At 43.1% G+C, this 15524-nt stretch overlaps 1 protein-coding gene across 1 annotated transcript; it reads left to right on the plus strand. All coding sequences in view use genetic code 11, as the record gives it.

The window, feature by feature from the left end:
• Nucleotides 1-5098: 5098 nt before the first annotated feature.
• Nucleotides 5099-10543, plus strand: EGR_02914 (Nuclear receptor subfamily 4 group A member; the record flags this gene model as incomplete). Its single annotated transcript, XM_024492163.1, has 6 exons — nucleotides 5099-5935; nucleotides 6446-6575; nucleotides 6841-7202; nucleotides 8600-8781; nucleotides 9039-9598; nucleotides 10137-10543. The coding sequence occupies 6 exons, from the start codon at nucleotides 5099-5101 to the stop codon at nucleotides 10541-10543; spliced, it is 2478 nt and encodes an 825-aa protein (XP_024353358.1).
• Nucleotides 10544-15524: the final 4981 nt, after the last annotated feature.

A 15524-nucleotide genomic window follows, 5' to 3' on the forward strand; every position in this document is an offset into this window, starting at 1 on the left:
AGCGTTCAGGCAAGTTTTCTTCGTCTTGGTACACACCAAAGAATTTTGTCTAATCACAGGTACACATTGTCACTTTCACATCACCTTTTCGCATCTGCTCAAAAAAGACCCTTTTGTGTGTATATGTGTGTATATGCCCGTGAAGGATGCACTCAAACAAAAAAGGCCACAAAGACGAGGATCGTAGTACCTATGAGGTATATATTTCCAGCGTTTAGTCACGTAATGTAAATGTCTCACCAGAGATTGCATCAATAGAGATTCACGGAGGTAGTAACATGAACCCTTTGAACACCTATTCACACCTCACCCTGCCATATGTTCCGTCTGATAAATTAGCAGAATTATCTTTTTTTGAGGCCATAAGAAGCAGTCGCGTGCTTTGGACATAGATGTTTATGAAATTAAATTGACTGTTACCCTAGTCACTGCCCCCACTCCTTCCCCCCTTGTTGCCAGTGTCGAGACCCTATCTGCCTATTTAGAACAAATTTGCCTCTGTAGTTTTAGGCTAAGGCACACTTTAATTAAGAAGTACAATCAGGTATTTCGATATTTTCTTATCAATTTTATCAAATTTAACACCTTCATGCACCCATATTTAGGCAATAGTGCCTGTAGGTAACTCAATGGATAATGTATTTTAAACTGGCTATAATTCAGTAGTGTTGGAATGCGCTTTTCGGAAGCGGAAGCGTAACGCTAGCAAAGATTAAGGCTACATTCTGCCTTTGCAATCACTGCTTCTACTGGACATGTTACTGCCATGCTCCTGACAAATGGCTGTAAGTAGAGTGAACGGCGCTGATAGGACCAAAGCCTTTGGATATTAAATTTGTGTTTGGCTAATCGACAACTGATCGCATAAAGGAAACTCATTATAGATTGATAGTGGAAAGGTGGTATTAAAATTAATGCATTAGTGTTTTAAGCTCCGGTAATAAGAGACCGCTGAGGCCTCAAATAGTCTGAGTGAGCATAAGGGGTAGGGCACTTCGGCGGAAGTCTGACAAGGTGTGACGTGATTAATTGTCGGTAGCAAAGAGCTAGTGAATAATCATTTTTCTAACGTGCTTTAGTTAAAGCAATCATGTAGGTAAAGGCATCATGCTGAAGCTAAGCGGATGCTCGTCTTGGTGGACAGTCTAGTCTGCCTGCTTGCCCTGTTCACCGGGGTGATTAATAGTCCCTTGCAGTCTATTAAGTAATATGGGTTATGGCGACACTCCTTCGCAGTGGCTTTCGGGGACTAAATGTCACAGTGGCTTAGGTGAAATCCCGCAAATCCAGGCACACTTGACGTAGGTAGGCTTATTCAAATCTCGTAATTATTAAATGTACATATGGAGAAGAAAATGAAAGCAGAAAATTCCAATTCTGCTGCCAAAACAGTTGGATTTCTAAAGCCACTTTGCAGTTGGATGAGTTGCTCCACTTTTTGCATTCCGCATCAACTTACATTAACGACGTACTTTATTATTAGTATGTTCAAGTCACAGCTAATAATATGATAAATGCTAAATATATTCTTCCAAATATTTTTATAAAAATTTCGCAAGAAATAACAGCATGGCTCTTCAACTTATTTCTTAATCACTGCTATTCGCAGGAATTCTAATACCTCAAGTTCAAGGGCAGCCGTTAAGAAAATTAGGTGCAAACATTTAAGCATATTAATAGAAGTTAATCTGATATGAGGATATAAAGCACATGCTATTTTCTATTTTATTGGAGCATGAAGCTGGAATATGCATCCATTAGGCGAATCCGTGCTTGATTTCAGTCTCTTATGCATACATAGAAGCTGAACTATCATGCATACCAGGCTTCTAAACTTACAAAGTACTAGTTTTACCTCATTTGATAGAACAATATATCACCACTGCGAATATTTGTCTAGGCTTTGCAAAACATTTGGTCCCTTCACTGAGCCACGTTCTGGCTTCAATTATTCGCGTGCACCGCCGTATTTTTCTCCATTTGTTTGCCCCTTCTCCATACTGAAACATTCCACAATTTGGACTAACTCTGGTGGGGTGTCAGACCTAAATGTCAGGATTCACATAAGGAAAAACAGCGTCAGAGTACAGCAATTTGACCATATGTGTGTGTATACATACATATTACTTATCTACACCTGCACACAAAGACTATGGGTCCGAATTGGCTGCTTTCTGGTTGTCCGTGTGTGGATGGCATGATGTCCCCTGTGAAATTCATCTTTTAAATACCCCTTTGTTAAAGCCTTTGCTTCAAGCTGCGTTGCTGAAGCGCATTAGCGGCATTCCGACTCCCTGATCAAGTAGCAACTGTAGAAGCAATGAATAAAATCCAATCAACGGGAATCGAGGTCTGAAGGGTGGAAAAGCGCCCGCATTTGTCACACACATTGTCCACATCACGTGAATAGTCATTCTAACAAGGAAAATTAGTATTTTTGCAAATCATAGGAAATTATTAGCGAACGTAAACTTGTCAAGAAAAAGGTAAAAATTTGTAGTTAAGTTGGAATATAAGTGGCTACAAATCTACAACTGCACTTGACAACTATGCCGATAGAGTGCCCGTGTTAATGATTGCAAGGACAACACCGCAGCACCCAATTGTAGAAACCTGCCACACAAATGGATTGCGGACTGAACTGTAAAAATTAGGCAAATATTTTTACTATTTTTTGTAATATCGTCACAAATAAGGCTACCTTTGCTACTTTCATGGCATTTAGCGCTTTGCGTCTGACTGAATGAACGCACCTTTATGAGATCTTTAATAATAATGGTTCTGTTTTATGTTGAATGCGGTGCAGGGCGTGGATCACTTCAGTAACAGAAGTTTTTTGCCGCAGGCCCTTGTCTCACAGGATTCCACTTTAAGGGGTTTTTATTTAATGCCCTTACAAACCACCTGAATCACAGTGAGCTTATTGTCTACAACACATTTTTCGGAACAGAAGAGGTGATTTTGTAAGGATTTTTAAGCTAACTTGCTGCAATGAATCGAGGAAGGACTTAAGTAGTCCCGAATATGCCGTCCTTAAGGGGTTAAATAAAAGTGGCTAGTGAATAGTGAAATGGTATGACCCTGAGAGATTGGACGAAGTCTTAAGGCATCACCTACACCTGCCAGGGCCGCAGTGACGGAGAGGGGGAGGGAGAGCAGTGTTAGTCACCTGTTGGTGGCTGCACGGCTAGGTGGGCAACTAGGCGTGAGGGCAGGGACGCGAAGGGGTCGGCCGGGGTGGCAGCAAAATTCCCACCCCCACAACGTCCCATTCCTCCTTCACCCCACCCCTTCAGTCGCAATGGCACTGCTAAATAGTCATTGAATCCGACGTGATAAATGACAGGATGCCGCGCCTTCTGCATCTCTCCCACTCGAATGTACGTGCGTTTCCGCGCATACGGGTGTCTGGGTAACAACTTTCTAAACACGCACACGAGTGTGCGTGTTTCTGGGTGGTGTGTGTACCTGTGTGTCGGAAATTTATATTAACGGGATTCCCGGCTGACATACGCAGGTGCATTTGTCCAGAAATTCCATTTCGCGCGCACGCAGATGCACACATATCCAGAAGAAGTAGTGATGATCTACCGGAGCACCGAACCATAACCACTGCCTCATCAGCGAAATCCGATGTGCCGTCCGCAAAACTAATCCACGGGAGGAGATCTGTTTTCAACACGATTGCTTTGTTAGTCAGTTGACCCAGAAGTTGCACCTTAAATGCATTAAATATATAAATTGATAAACTGACTGGAAAATTGAGCACACTTAAAAGTTAATACATTTACTGTTTACTCACCTCAATATATTCTTTTAAAAAAGATGATACGAGACATGATTTTACATAATAAAATGGCTGACAAAGATAAGGCTCTGGGATCTGAGCATTTAGCAGCCGTTATTTTACGGAGTAATTGGACTGCTGCGATATATTTTAAGTATAAAGAAATTGATCGTTCTAAATTAAATGTGTTTAGTCGAGCTTCACCAGTCTTCGCAACACACAATTTGAGACTGTAAACGCCTAACCTTGTCTTATTAGACTACCACCGGAAGATTTTATCCACGAATGCTGCCATACAAGTTGCCAGAGCACGAGGCATTTTACACGGCGTCGTTCAGCGGCTCGGAGAGGTGGCAGCCCTCCTCCTGGTGTCGGAACTCGCCTCCCCCACCCTTACCAGCTTCCCTGCAGGAGCACCACCACTTCCACCATAACCACAGCAACCATCGCGGCTTCTTTTGCAAGGAGGATGTCCAACAAACTCATCTGTCTAACACTGAACCTACCCACCTCGAGACCCTTGGTTTTCCCGGCAGTGGAGGGGCCGCAGACGGTGCACCGTCCAAGTGGGAGGCTGAGGAGGCCTGCCATGATGGTTCTACTCCCACCCTCAATTCTGCCCCTGTCCCCAACTCCGTCTCCACCAGCAATGTTCGCAGCGGCGATACCTTCTGGTCTTCCACGCTCTCCAGGGTTGCTGCCGTGGCCGCTGCTGCAATGGCGTGCGCTGCAGTGCCCCAAAAGAATCCCAGAGAGGAGCATGAGGAGTTTGAAAATGCTCAACTCGGTGATGAGGAGGCTGAAAAACCGGATTTGAAGGAGCCCTGGTGTAGGGGTCAGAGGAAACTGCATGGTCGAAGGTGATATTCTGTAAACAGCTCATCAACAATTAAGGAAAATATTTATTAAAAAACTCACTTATGCCAAAAAGCAACTTTTCCATTCAAATCACATTAACTTAAATTCACACCCAGCCTTGTAGCTACAGGCTACTGTAATACTTGTGGCTAATGCCGATTCGTTCGAAGTTAAAGTAAACCTTGTTGTTTTATTACCTAATCTTGTTTATCTTTGACACAGTATCTACCCTGATGGTGAAATCACTCCACCAGTTTTTAATAGGAACGTCTTCTACTTTTCAGAAATCAAACAACTGAAGGTACCGACAGTGTGCTCCCCAAAGGACAACCACAAACGCCCTTTGTTGACTCCAGTACGTCCCCATCTGTGAAGAGTGACACTACCGTTTCCCTTCCTTTTGTTTATCCGTCAAATCAGCTACCTCAACTTCAAAGTGGCTCGTGGACCAACATGGGCGACGTGAACCTCCAGTGGTCCGGTGAAACCCCCAATGATCCTCTCAAAACTGGCAGCAACTCGAATAATTCGCAGTGGCCTTCTGAGAGTGACAGCGCCCAGCGGTTCTACGGAGACAACCAATTTGTAAAACCATTTTCCTACTCCAGTGATGAGGTCTTCCGATCACTGGGAATAAGTACCAGTCTCTCTGAAGATGCACTTTACGTCATGTCCGCCTCAAAGCAGAACCCAAGCGAAACATTTCCCCAGTTCTCCACTACCACCAGCACTCCTATTAAGTCAGAACTGCAACCCGAATTCGCGCATACTCACCAATACATTGACCCTTGTCAGAGGCGCCATTCAGAACATGGTGAATGGTCGCAAAAACGACTTCCACCATCCACCAGTTATGAAGCTAACTTTACCGGAGAGCGAAAGCCGCCCAGCGACATAGGTCTACCCCTCAATCCACATATGCCACCGAACTCGACATCGTGTGACTACTTTCTGGAGTCGAGACAGCGGCGGGACCCCTACGCAGCCTCAGGAACACCACCGAGGGGGGAGTTCTCGCCACTGCCAAGCTACTTCAGTCTCTTCTCGGGTGGTGGAAAAGAGAGTGATCCTCACTTTGGAAGTGCTCCAATGCTCTACCCTCCAGTCATGGACTCAGGTAGTCTGGGAGCGTTCGCTCAGTCCTCGAGCGGATCGCAGCTGCCAACTCCCAACAGGCTGGAGCTGCAGCAGCAACAACAGCAACAGCAATTCTGCCTTGTCTGTGGCGACAATGCAGCCTGTCAGCATTATGGAGTGCGCACTTGCGAAGGGTGCAAGGGATTCTTCAAGGTAAATCTGCTTCTCCTGTAGCTGTGTTATACGATCATTATTGTAGTGCTTAAAATGTTCCGACTCTGTAAACTATAACTTACATTATTAGTATGAATTAGGCCTACTGTAACATCAAATATTTCTTTCCTGAAATTGCTAGCTCATGAAGAACCATAAAATTAGCCACTATATTTTCATCGAAATGTTGGGTTCTGCTGTTATTGCTTAAAACAAAGACGCTTTGTTTAGGAATTTATATACTTTAAATTATTGCACTTTCTAGAAACGACTTCTTAGTAAAAATTTTACAATTTTCATTCATTCAAAGGATTTGAGTAAATCTAATTCGGTCATTCATATGATAAGAAAGGGAAATCTCTTGACATGTTGAGTTCATGTTATGGAGGGCAAAATTCACCTTGCTAGCTAACCACATTAGTCTCTTGGGTGTGAGTGTTATGTAAGCCTCTGAGATAACAAATACAATAAATTCTCCTTCACTTTTTAACTGCATATTTTGAATTTTAGAGAACCATTCAGAAGAATGCTCACTATGTGTGTCTACAGACGAAGAACTGTATAGTTGACAAACGCCGAAGAAATCGTTGCCAGTACTGCCGCTTTCAGAAATGTCTTAAAGTAGGAATGGTCAAGGAAGGTACGCGAACGCACCCCTGTTTATGCCCACTGCTTACATTTATTTGTCTGCACATTACTACCACCGAAAGATAGTGCATACTTTTGAAAGCATTATTGTTGGAGTCTGTTTCCCCAAGTTGAGCTACGCTTAGGGTGAAACAAGAATTCCATATAGCCGAATTCTGAGAATTTAAATGGGTGTACAAGAAGCCTAAGGATTGCTACTAGGAGTTTTAAGTAGTGTAATTATTTACATCGTGATGCATTTTGTATTCTTTGATCAGTTGTTCGCCGCGATAGCCTGAAGGGTCGACGGGGCCGACTGTCAGCTAAGGCCCGCTGTCCCATCGATGGCGAAGGTGGTGGCACAGGAGACGTGGCACATAAGGCCTTCACTGTGAGCGGCTCCTCAGCCGCCGGACAGGCCTTCACTTTGTCTGGGGAAAAGGGCCCACACCAGGGCGTCCTGTCCAGCAGCTATGGCAGCGGAGGCGTTGCGGGATCCACCAATAACAGCGCAAGTTCAATGACTCTCCTTTCGATGCTGACTAAAGCCTATGAGACCGTCGACTGCAGCCTCGAGGCAGCTCACCTTTTTAAGCACCCACCGGGATCGAACTACCTCACGAAAGAACGCGAACAGCAGGTACGCTCTGATATTTCAGCTGACGCAAAAAAATTATCCAAGCAGATTGTTAGATTTCGGAATTTTCCAAAAATAGAAATTAAAATGCACTCGTCGCTACTCAAATTTGCAGACAAATAAAGGTGTTAATTTAGACGAGTTCTTAGTTGTTATAATTTTGTATCCGTGCCCTATTATTATCCATAACAATTATTGAATAGGAAATCTTCAAATCAACTATAAATGAGCCTAAGTGAATGTCTTCAAAATTATTATATTGTATTTGATCAAAATTTGAACTGGGTGTAGATTAATTGGTAAGATACTTAAGTCATGTCTCACTTATCAAAGTGGGAAATGATGAGCTTGACAAATGTAAAATTTTGAGGCATCCAGCGCCGGTATTGCGTGATCCAAGTTGCTATCGGGACGTTTGTTAAGGGTACAGGTTAGGTTTTAAAAACAAAGCCATTTATTAATTCCTGCTCAGTTGTATTCATTGCTATAACTCTAAGGTAAGTGAGAAGTGAATTTGCAGCATCATCACCTGCAACCGCATCCGAGATCACCATATTAGGGATTGTGTTTGAAGGCAGAGGGAAATAAAAGCAAACAGCGAGATTCATTATACGCAAGGCTACCCACCATAGCTGTACAAGTAAGCTCAAAAAAAATATCGTATCACAGGAACACCTGAGCCCAAAGAGTGTACCAACTCTCCTCCTGGGGAGAGAGGTCGGGGTTATCCCATTTGCCACACACATCGACTTACCACATGAATGAGCGGCTGCAAAGGAGTCGGATGTCACCATAACATTCAAGCCCTTATAAGCCTTCCATCACCTCATGCAAACCCGTATATGTCATGACATGTGCGTGTGTGTGTGAGCTACGAAGATTTGAACAAAGTCCTCTTTCTCGCTGCTGCCTCGTCCTGGTGACTGACGTCCCGGCCCTATGCCACTCAGGTGTACCAAAAGATCTTGACTTATTTGTGTGAAGGTGAAAAATGCATATATCTTAGTCGTGTCGTTGCCATAAGAGCAAATTAGGTGGGCAAACGGGAATTAAGAGATGAGTTCTTTGCAACTTACCTCGTTACGACATTCAAGAGCTACCATCCGTCTTCCTAGCGTGTCTACAGTGCTTATGCTCAATATTTCTCATTAGTCGCGATTTGAACTATATCAGTGTTAAGAACAGCTTAAAAATTAGCAAAACTGTGCCCAACTTCGGTTAAAATAAAGTTAAATGTAGCGAGGGCTTAACCTTCTTAGGTATGTGATCTGTTTTTCTGTGGTTTTACTGAAGCCCTCTAAAGATTTTTGGAAATTTCGTATGCCTGATGTATTTTTAGAACAGTGCCTTTCGGTTGAAAAATTTATTTAATTGCGATAGAACAATTGTATGCCCTGTAGGGGTTTGAAAAGGAAGAGAACGCCCTTATCCAATTGGCTGTCAAGAACCTCGGAGAATCGGTAGAAGTGATACGTCAATACGCTGACTTGGTGCCCGGCTTCTCATCACTCTCGGAGGCGGATCGAGAGAAAATAATCCTACTGCACTCAGCTGATTTGATCACCTTCCGCATGGCTTTCAGGTAGGACTCCACCACAGTTCTCAGCTGGATACCTGGCACCTCGTTAAATAAAAATACTAGGTGTTAACGATTGATGGCTTAACAAACCAAAGTGATTAGTACGAATCGTTCAAAGGAATTCTACGGTAAACAGTACTTAGAGCGCTCTGTAAAACTGCAAAGCATTAACAAGGAACTTTATAGGACCACAATAGAGCGTAGAAAATGGTAAAGCAGCAAAGCCAATTTAACTTAATTTCTTTTTCCGATAATTAAAGAACGGCTAAAGCAGCGGCAGAACGAGCTCAGCTGAACCTAATCCATCCAAACACATCACAACCGAACGCCTACTTTCGATCTTCTACCTCGGCGGATGTTAGCAGAACCCAGCAGCAGACGTCGACAATAATGCAGCATCAACAAACAGGTCCTTTTCAAAGTGTGGAGAACCTGAGTGCGTGGCACACGCAGCCAGCGTCATCGGAGTCATCCTTCCGTCCATTTCCACACACCCCCCCACTTACGCCCGCACCTCCATCCTCCTGGCTTGGGGGTGGCAGCGGTGGTAGTGTCCCACGACCTGCCGACTTCGAGGCGGAGGAAGAAGAAGGCAACATCACCGTCTGGGAGTTGGCACTCTCTACGCCTACAGAGCCAGTTTACATCTTCGAGAACGGCTCCATCATGACCGACGAGGAGCTAATTCGAGCAGGCCTTGGATCCTGGATCAGGGCCCTCACCTGGTTCGGCTGGCAACTGCTCGAACTTGCCATGGGCGACCACAGCACAATTGCTGGCCTCTCTGCCCTTGTACTCATCAACTACCAGGCGCTTTCTGGTGAGTTCCTTTACAGACCTATTAAAAAATACGGGTAGGAAAAGCATGAAATAAAAGGTGAGACCTCAGTAGGCTCTCTTTAAACTATCACACTGATTGAAGTTCAACACTATTATTATGAATTCGACTTCCGGATCCGGACTTCTGGACTAAGCACACGATTCCTACTTTTTCTTAAGTAAAAGCTACAAAAGTACCCAGGATTCACACATTAATGACTGCTTCTCAAGTTCTTCGTTTGCCTAATTTTGACTAAGGAAATGCTGCCTAATGCTTTTAATAAAGCCAGTATTTGATTTACCCAATCTCCGAAATTCGATTCAAAGTTAGTTCACTGCATTATATTGGCACATTATTTCAGTGCTTTTCTATCATCATGATCATCAATATGGCCCCGCAGTTTTGACAGCTTTAAGCCGAACCCTTTTTTATAACTCCTAAAGAACCTATCACGTCCTATGTCCAGTCCCGTTTCTCGGAAAGTTATCACACGGTTCTACTGTAAAGTCAACTAAAATTGTTGTATCAACTGTTTCAGGGAGGTCGGATTTAGAGAACTCTAGTGACATCTACACAGTGCATCATAGATTTGTGGAGATGTTAAAAAGCCACTGCTGCTCTCCCACGAGTGCTGTGGCGATTACCACTGGCTATCCAGGTTGCTACGTCCCCGAGGCGGACCCCGCAGCAGCCACAGTCGCGACCGCCGCCACGACCACTACCATGGTGCCGCCTGCGCGAGCCGACTCGACGTACTTCTCACAGGTCTTCAAGAAGAAGGACACGGTACACTGGATCGCAAGCCAGCTACTTCTGCAGCCGCTGCAGCGCCTCCATGCCAGCGGACGTCTGCCCTCAGCGCCAGAGTGTGGCTGGCTCAACACCCTCGTGAGCCTGCTCAACTCCAACTGCAACCAGTCGCAGACCTCTCCTCCCTGCAGCTAGCTAAGAAAGAGGGAGGTCCTTTGGTTCCTCCCCTCGAAAAAGAATTAAAATGCTCTTCTCTCACTTCATTCTCCATGCAAATGCAGCAACATTGTACAGCCCACAACTACAACAATGTGACCTTTACCGGCCTGATGATCTTCCACTTCTACCCTCCCACCTCTACTGACACTGCCACCGCTACCACCACCACACACATAATGTTTGTCTCGCGTTGGTTTTTTCTCTTTATGTGATTTTACTCATATTTTAATTCGTATTGCCCCCAAACCCACTCTCTTTCTCCCACTTTTCTTTTGTGGATACGCCTAAAGAAATGATTTTTCAAGATTACATTAATCTCATCTTGAGGGTTATCACAAAAATGTGGCTGGACTTCGTGGATAGTTGTAAAAGTATTAAGGTGTCACGGGTGCTGCCGCCCTTGAATTTCATTAGTTCCAGTGAGTTAAAAAGTGAAATTGAGGCTGGAATTTTATAGTGGAGGGGATCAAGCAATGAATACATATTTTTAAATGGTGCTGTGCTACCTATATATGCTAGCGATTTTGTGCCGTTCTTCAATCTTTAAAAGGAACGCAGAAAAGGAAAGCCTTAGCTCTGATTCTAGACATCAGCTAATGGTGATGGTCAACATAAGATTTATTTACAATTGTTTCGTCTTTTTATCCAAAGTTAAGTAAGCAAGGCCTAATAAGCCTGCCGATGGGGGAAAACAATTGCAAGCTAGCCATAATACTCCACTTTGATGATTCACTCAATTGCAGCTAACCATGCAAAAATGAAACTGTTCTAGTTTTAAGAAATTGCTTTTCTCTATTCAACGAATGTTTCTCGAAATAAAAACCATCCCCAAAAGACATTAAAATCAGACTTCACTAGATGACAGAGGAAGATTGTTTAGCTTTGGTGTAAGAAGGATGAGATTAGCCTGCCACTGGAAAAATAACGTAATTATTACTCATGAACACTTGGTGAAGAAGTTGTCTTGAACAATGGAAATGTACTGCAGAAGCTTGAACTCGAATTAAGATCAATGTGCTAAGATTTCGCTTAAATATGACACTTGGCAGTCGGAAGGTTTATAAGACACTCGCACCCATGTTACAGTTGGGTATTTATTACTCACCCAGTAAAGTGATTAGAAATGGTGAGGTGAATATCAATTGAAATATTTGTTAGTGGAAATATAAATCACAAATAAAAAAGACCGTAATGCACAGACATGGCGTTTTAATCAAAAGGGCCGGTTCTTTGCACCGAAAACGCTACCACCGCATACGTAACCAGAGCTTGTGCAAAGTTATCGAGGGGCAAATTAATTGCACTGTAGCTGCGGAGGGACGAGGGGAGGCTTGGTGTCTTGTGTCATCCTGCCCTTCAGCCCAATTCACGGTCACAGAGAATGTTCGAGACTGTCATGATTGGGTGTGTAGAGGTGTGTACAATGCGGGTCTCCTGGCTGGCATCCAATAGAGCAAACGCTTTTGAAGATATCGCGCTCCTGTGTGTACGTTTGCCCAATAATCGCCGCCACCTGGTGTGGCCTCGAAAATGGAACTAGACTGGCCAACTCTCTGCGGTTAGGAAATGGGACCCCCTAAAGGCGCACAGGACGAGACTGAGAATGGAATGCTGATGTGGATGGATAATGAACTGGAATGATGACCACTGTATCGGCCGGGGATGAAATGAAGATGAGCAATCCCGTTCGACAATGGAGTTACAATATTCATATTTTACCAGCTGAATTGCGCATACACCCGGAACGGTGATGTGTTTATTCTTCTCTTTTCCAATCTTAATAATAAATCTGTGTGATTTACGTGAGTGATTGCTTACTGGTACATTCGCTTAGCGATTCTGTGAAACCAAAAACTCGGCATAACGTGTAACACAGCAACGCTTCACTACTTCCACCCCTCCCCATTTTTGTCGAGAACTCAGACTTTTATTTCAAGAGGAAGTTATCGGGGTGCTTTGATGGGAAAATACAACTTATGGAGAATTTTCGAGTCTAGACGTCTGCTTTCACGTTGCCCGTATTACACTTTGGTCGAATGAGACCGATTTACTGGTAAGGCAAGGTCGTCACTTGATTAGTCTCTATTGTAATATGCCATAGCAAACGTGTACGGGAGTTATTTCCGCGATTAATTTCCAATTTTAATGAAGGCGTAATCACTTTCACTTTCATTAGGTTTTTACGGTACTCTTTTCAAAAACAAACTTTTCGCCCAAGTCTTGGTCTTGAGGTTTTAACATTAAATTCTTTACATTGCTTAAAATGCACTCTTTAACAATGGATGCAGCACTTAAATGCTGAGTGCAAAACTGGATACTGACGTGTTGGCCTCATTTTGCGGTCACTTGAGTGATGTCGTGCCGTGACCTACCGATGCAGTAAACAACTTAAGTCCAACCATGAAGGTTGGAAGACCATTTGATGGATTTAAGTCTGTATTTACCTTACTGGGAAGTAAAATAGTGACTTATTCTCCATAGTCGAAAACTCTTATTTAAGTTCAATCTTCCTTCATTGGTTAAATAAGCATTTTGAAAAGGGATCTATCACCGACCCACCGCTTTATATTGGTAAAAGATGTTATTATTAAGAATACGGTTGTAACACGGCAGCCGTTTTCGTAGTTCAACTTCACTACACAAAGTGTCGTCGAGACGATTGCGGTAAAATTTCATTTTGGAAAAGTTACTTGATTGCTTTGATCTATCCTAAGACTAAAAGAACTTCCTAGTCATTAAGGAAATTTTAAATCAGTGGACTTGATGCCAAAATCCATTATTACGGTTTTCTCCTACTTCAATCGTAGGTTTTGTTACTGCATTTATTTAAGGTGGTAAAATTTTAAACTATTAGTTTGTAAATGTTATTTAGTTTCCTATTGAACTCGGCCAAAAAATAATCTAATTAGTTTATTTGGGGCTCTTCATCCACAGGCTACAAATTCTATTTTTAATGAATGATTTGCCTCTTGTGTAAAATCCTCAATGATTCGATGCATTGTGACGGGTCCAGTGTTTCCCTTTTTCAATCCCGATTCCGTACCCTTGAAGGGAGAAGAATGTGTGGAAGATGATATCTTTCTTTCACTATTAATATGGGGGATTTGTAGGCTATAGAAGCTTAAAGTGGATCGAAGCTCGTTTCCTCCTATGGTGTTAAGGTAGTCCGCTCCGTCTCGTGGTTGACGCAAGGCGACCGTTTCGCGCCTAAAAAATGTATTCAAGCGTACACAAGTTGCAGTGAATATAAGCGCCCTCATAAAATCTAGACATGCCATTTCTCAATTCCCCTAAAAGTCACCACAGTTTGCTTTTTTGAAGTATACTTATCGACCACTTTAAGTCATTAAGTGGGATTCTCCAGACTTGGTTGTCTCATAGTTCGGTGGGGGATGTGGCTACATCGTACAGGCTGTTACACGCCTATCTGTAAAGAAGAATATTAGTAATGACTTTCATTTATTACTTTTTAATTGTCGATGTATACGTTGAAGTTGTGCGAGGCCAACATCAAAGCGTGACCATTTGCTGAAAAATTACCACGAGTAAAAGCAGTCACTACGGTTGGAATTCCGCTAGACCTAGTCTGTCTTGCGTGTATTACCCTTTAAGCTCTGGAATTGGGATCATAAATGCACCAGGAACCACGATAGCATCTCTGCATACTTTTGACATGTTAGTATTTTTACTCCAAATACGCTTTCCCCACGTTCGGCAGGTTAGCAAGCCTTGTTTATCCACAAATGCTCCCTTTCGTGTGACTTTCTGTAATGGATGTCATTTCTTTCGGGTACCCGCCGTCTATTTCTATGCCAACTTATTTGGCTGTCGAACAAATTTGGACATGATGGCAAAAAACTGCCCCAAAATATACTGGTAATTCGCAAATAATTTCATGCATTGATTAACGGCTTCCACTGCATCTAACCGCACTGATGACGTCCAGATGTAGGAGGTACATTTACTAGCCTCTAACCTTTAAAGTCAGAGTATTGAAAAGAGCCTTTCAAATCACAAAGTCTCCCCAGGTCCTAATTTATCCACATATGGTGGGACCCTTCAGTAAATAAATAAAGGTTTTTTGGAATCCGTACATAACAGCGGATCCGTATGACGAACGGAACTTGGTGTCAGGAATTCTCCCTATTGATATGGCCTTTACCAAAAATAAAATTTGGCATGGTCGTCTCAAATCTGGCCCGCCCACCAGATGGAGTGCCCGCAAACATGAATCCACTTTTGCTATCGGACCGGGCCGTCAGTCTTGTCATTTCCCTACAGTAAAGTTCACTCGTGTTGGGTGCATGCCAATTTGTGGCGATGGTGACGGGAGGAAAGAACAGGCCTATCCCTTGAGACCCACGCGACGGAAATTCATGGTGGAGTGCACATCCATCAATTTTTAGCCTAATGTCTGTTAAGAAATGACATTTCCACGGTCACTAACCTGAGAGTCATTCTTGGCTAATGGTGCCGCCTTTATAAAAAATCTGATTTGCTACTAACATTGGTGTCCAGCTTAGTAAACAAACTCAAGATATGCTCTGGAAGGGCCTGTAATTTTTACTGAGACTGAGATATATTCTGGTATTTTAAAAGGCGTTTTTTAATCGGACCAACTTCTCATTGCAACCATCCGTATTCAAATCCGAATCTACAAGGCTAACTTTAGTTTTCAGATGGATTGGTTTTCAATGGGAATACTCAAGTAGAGAGCCATAGAAGTAAAAGTTCAACAAATACGAAGCTCTGCAGCATTCGTCCATCATTTTATTCCAGGTTTCACTCATAAATCTAAACATTTGTGGAATATCTTTCATGCAAATCTATATTATACAACAAAACTGATACCTAACGGATGAGAAAAGCGTCAGTAATCCACGACTATGGCCCTCGGTTCAGGTTGAGTAGAACAGCATGAGTAAATGACAGACCGTCTGTGCGATAACATCACGTA

The sequence above is a fragment of the Echinococcus granulosus genome, assembly GCF_000524195.1.
Source record: "Echinococcus granulosus chromosome Unknown EG_S00014, whole genome shotgun sequence".
In the NCBI taxonomy this organism is placed as follows: Eukaryota; Metazoa; Platyhelminthes; class Cestoda; order Cyclophyllidea; family Taeniidae; genus Echinococcus; species Echinococcus granulosus.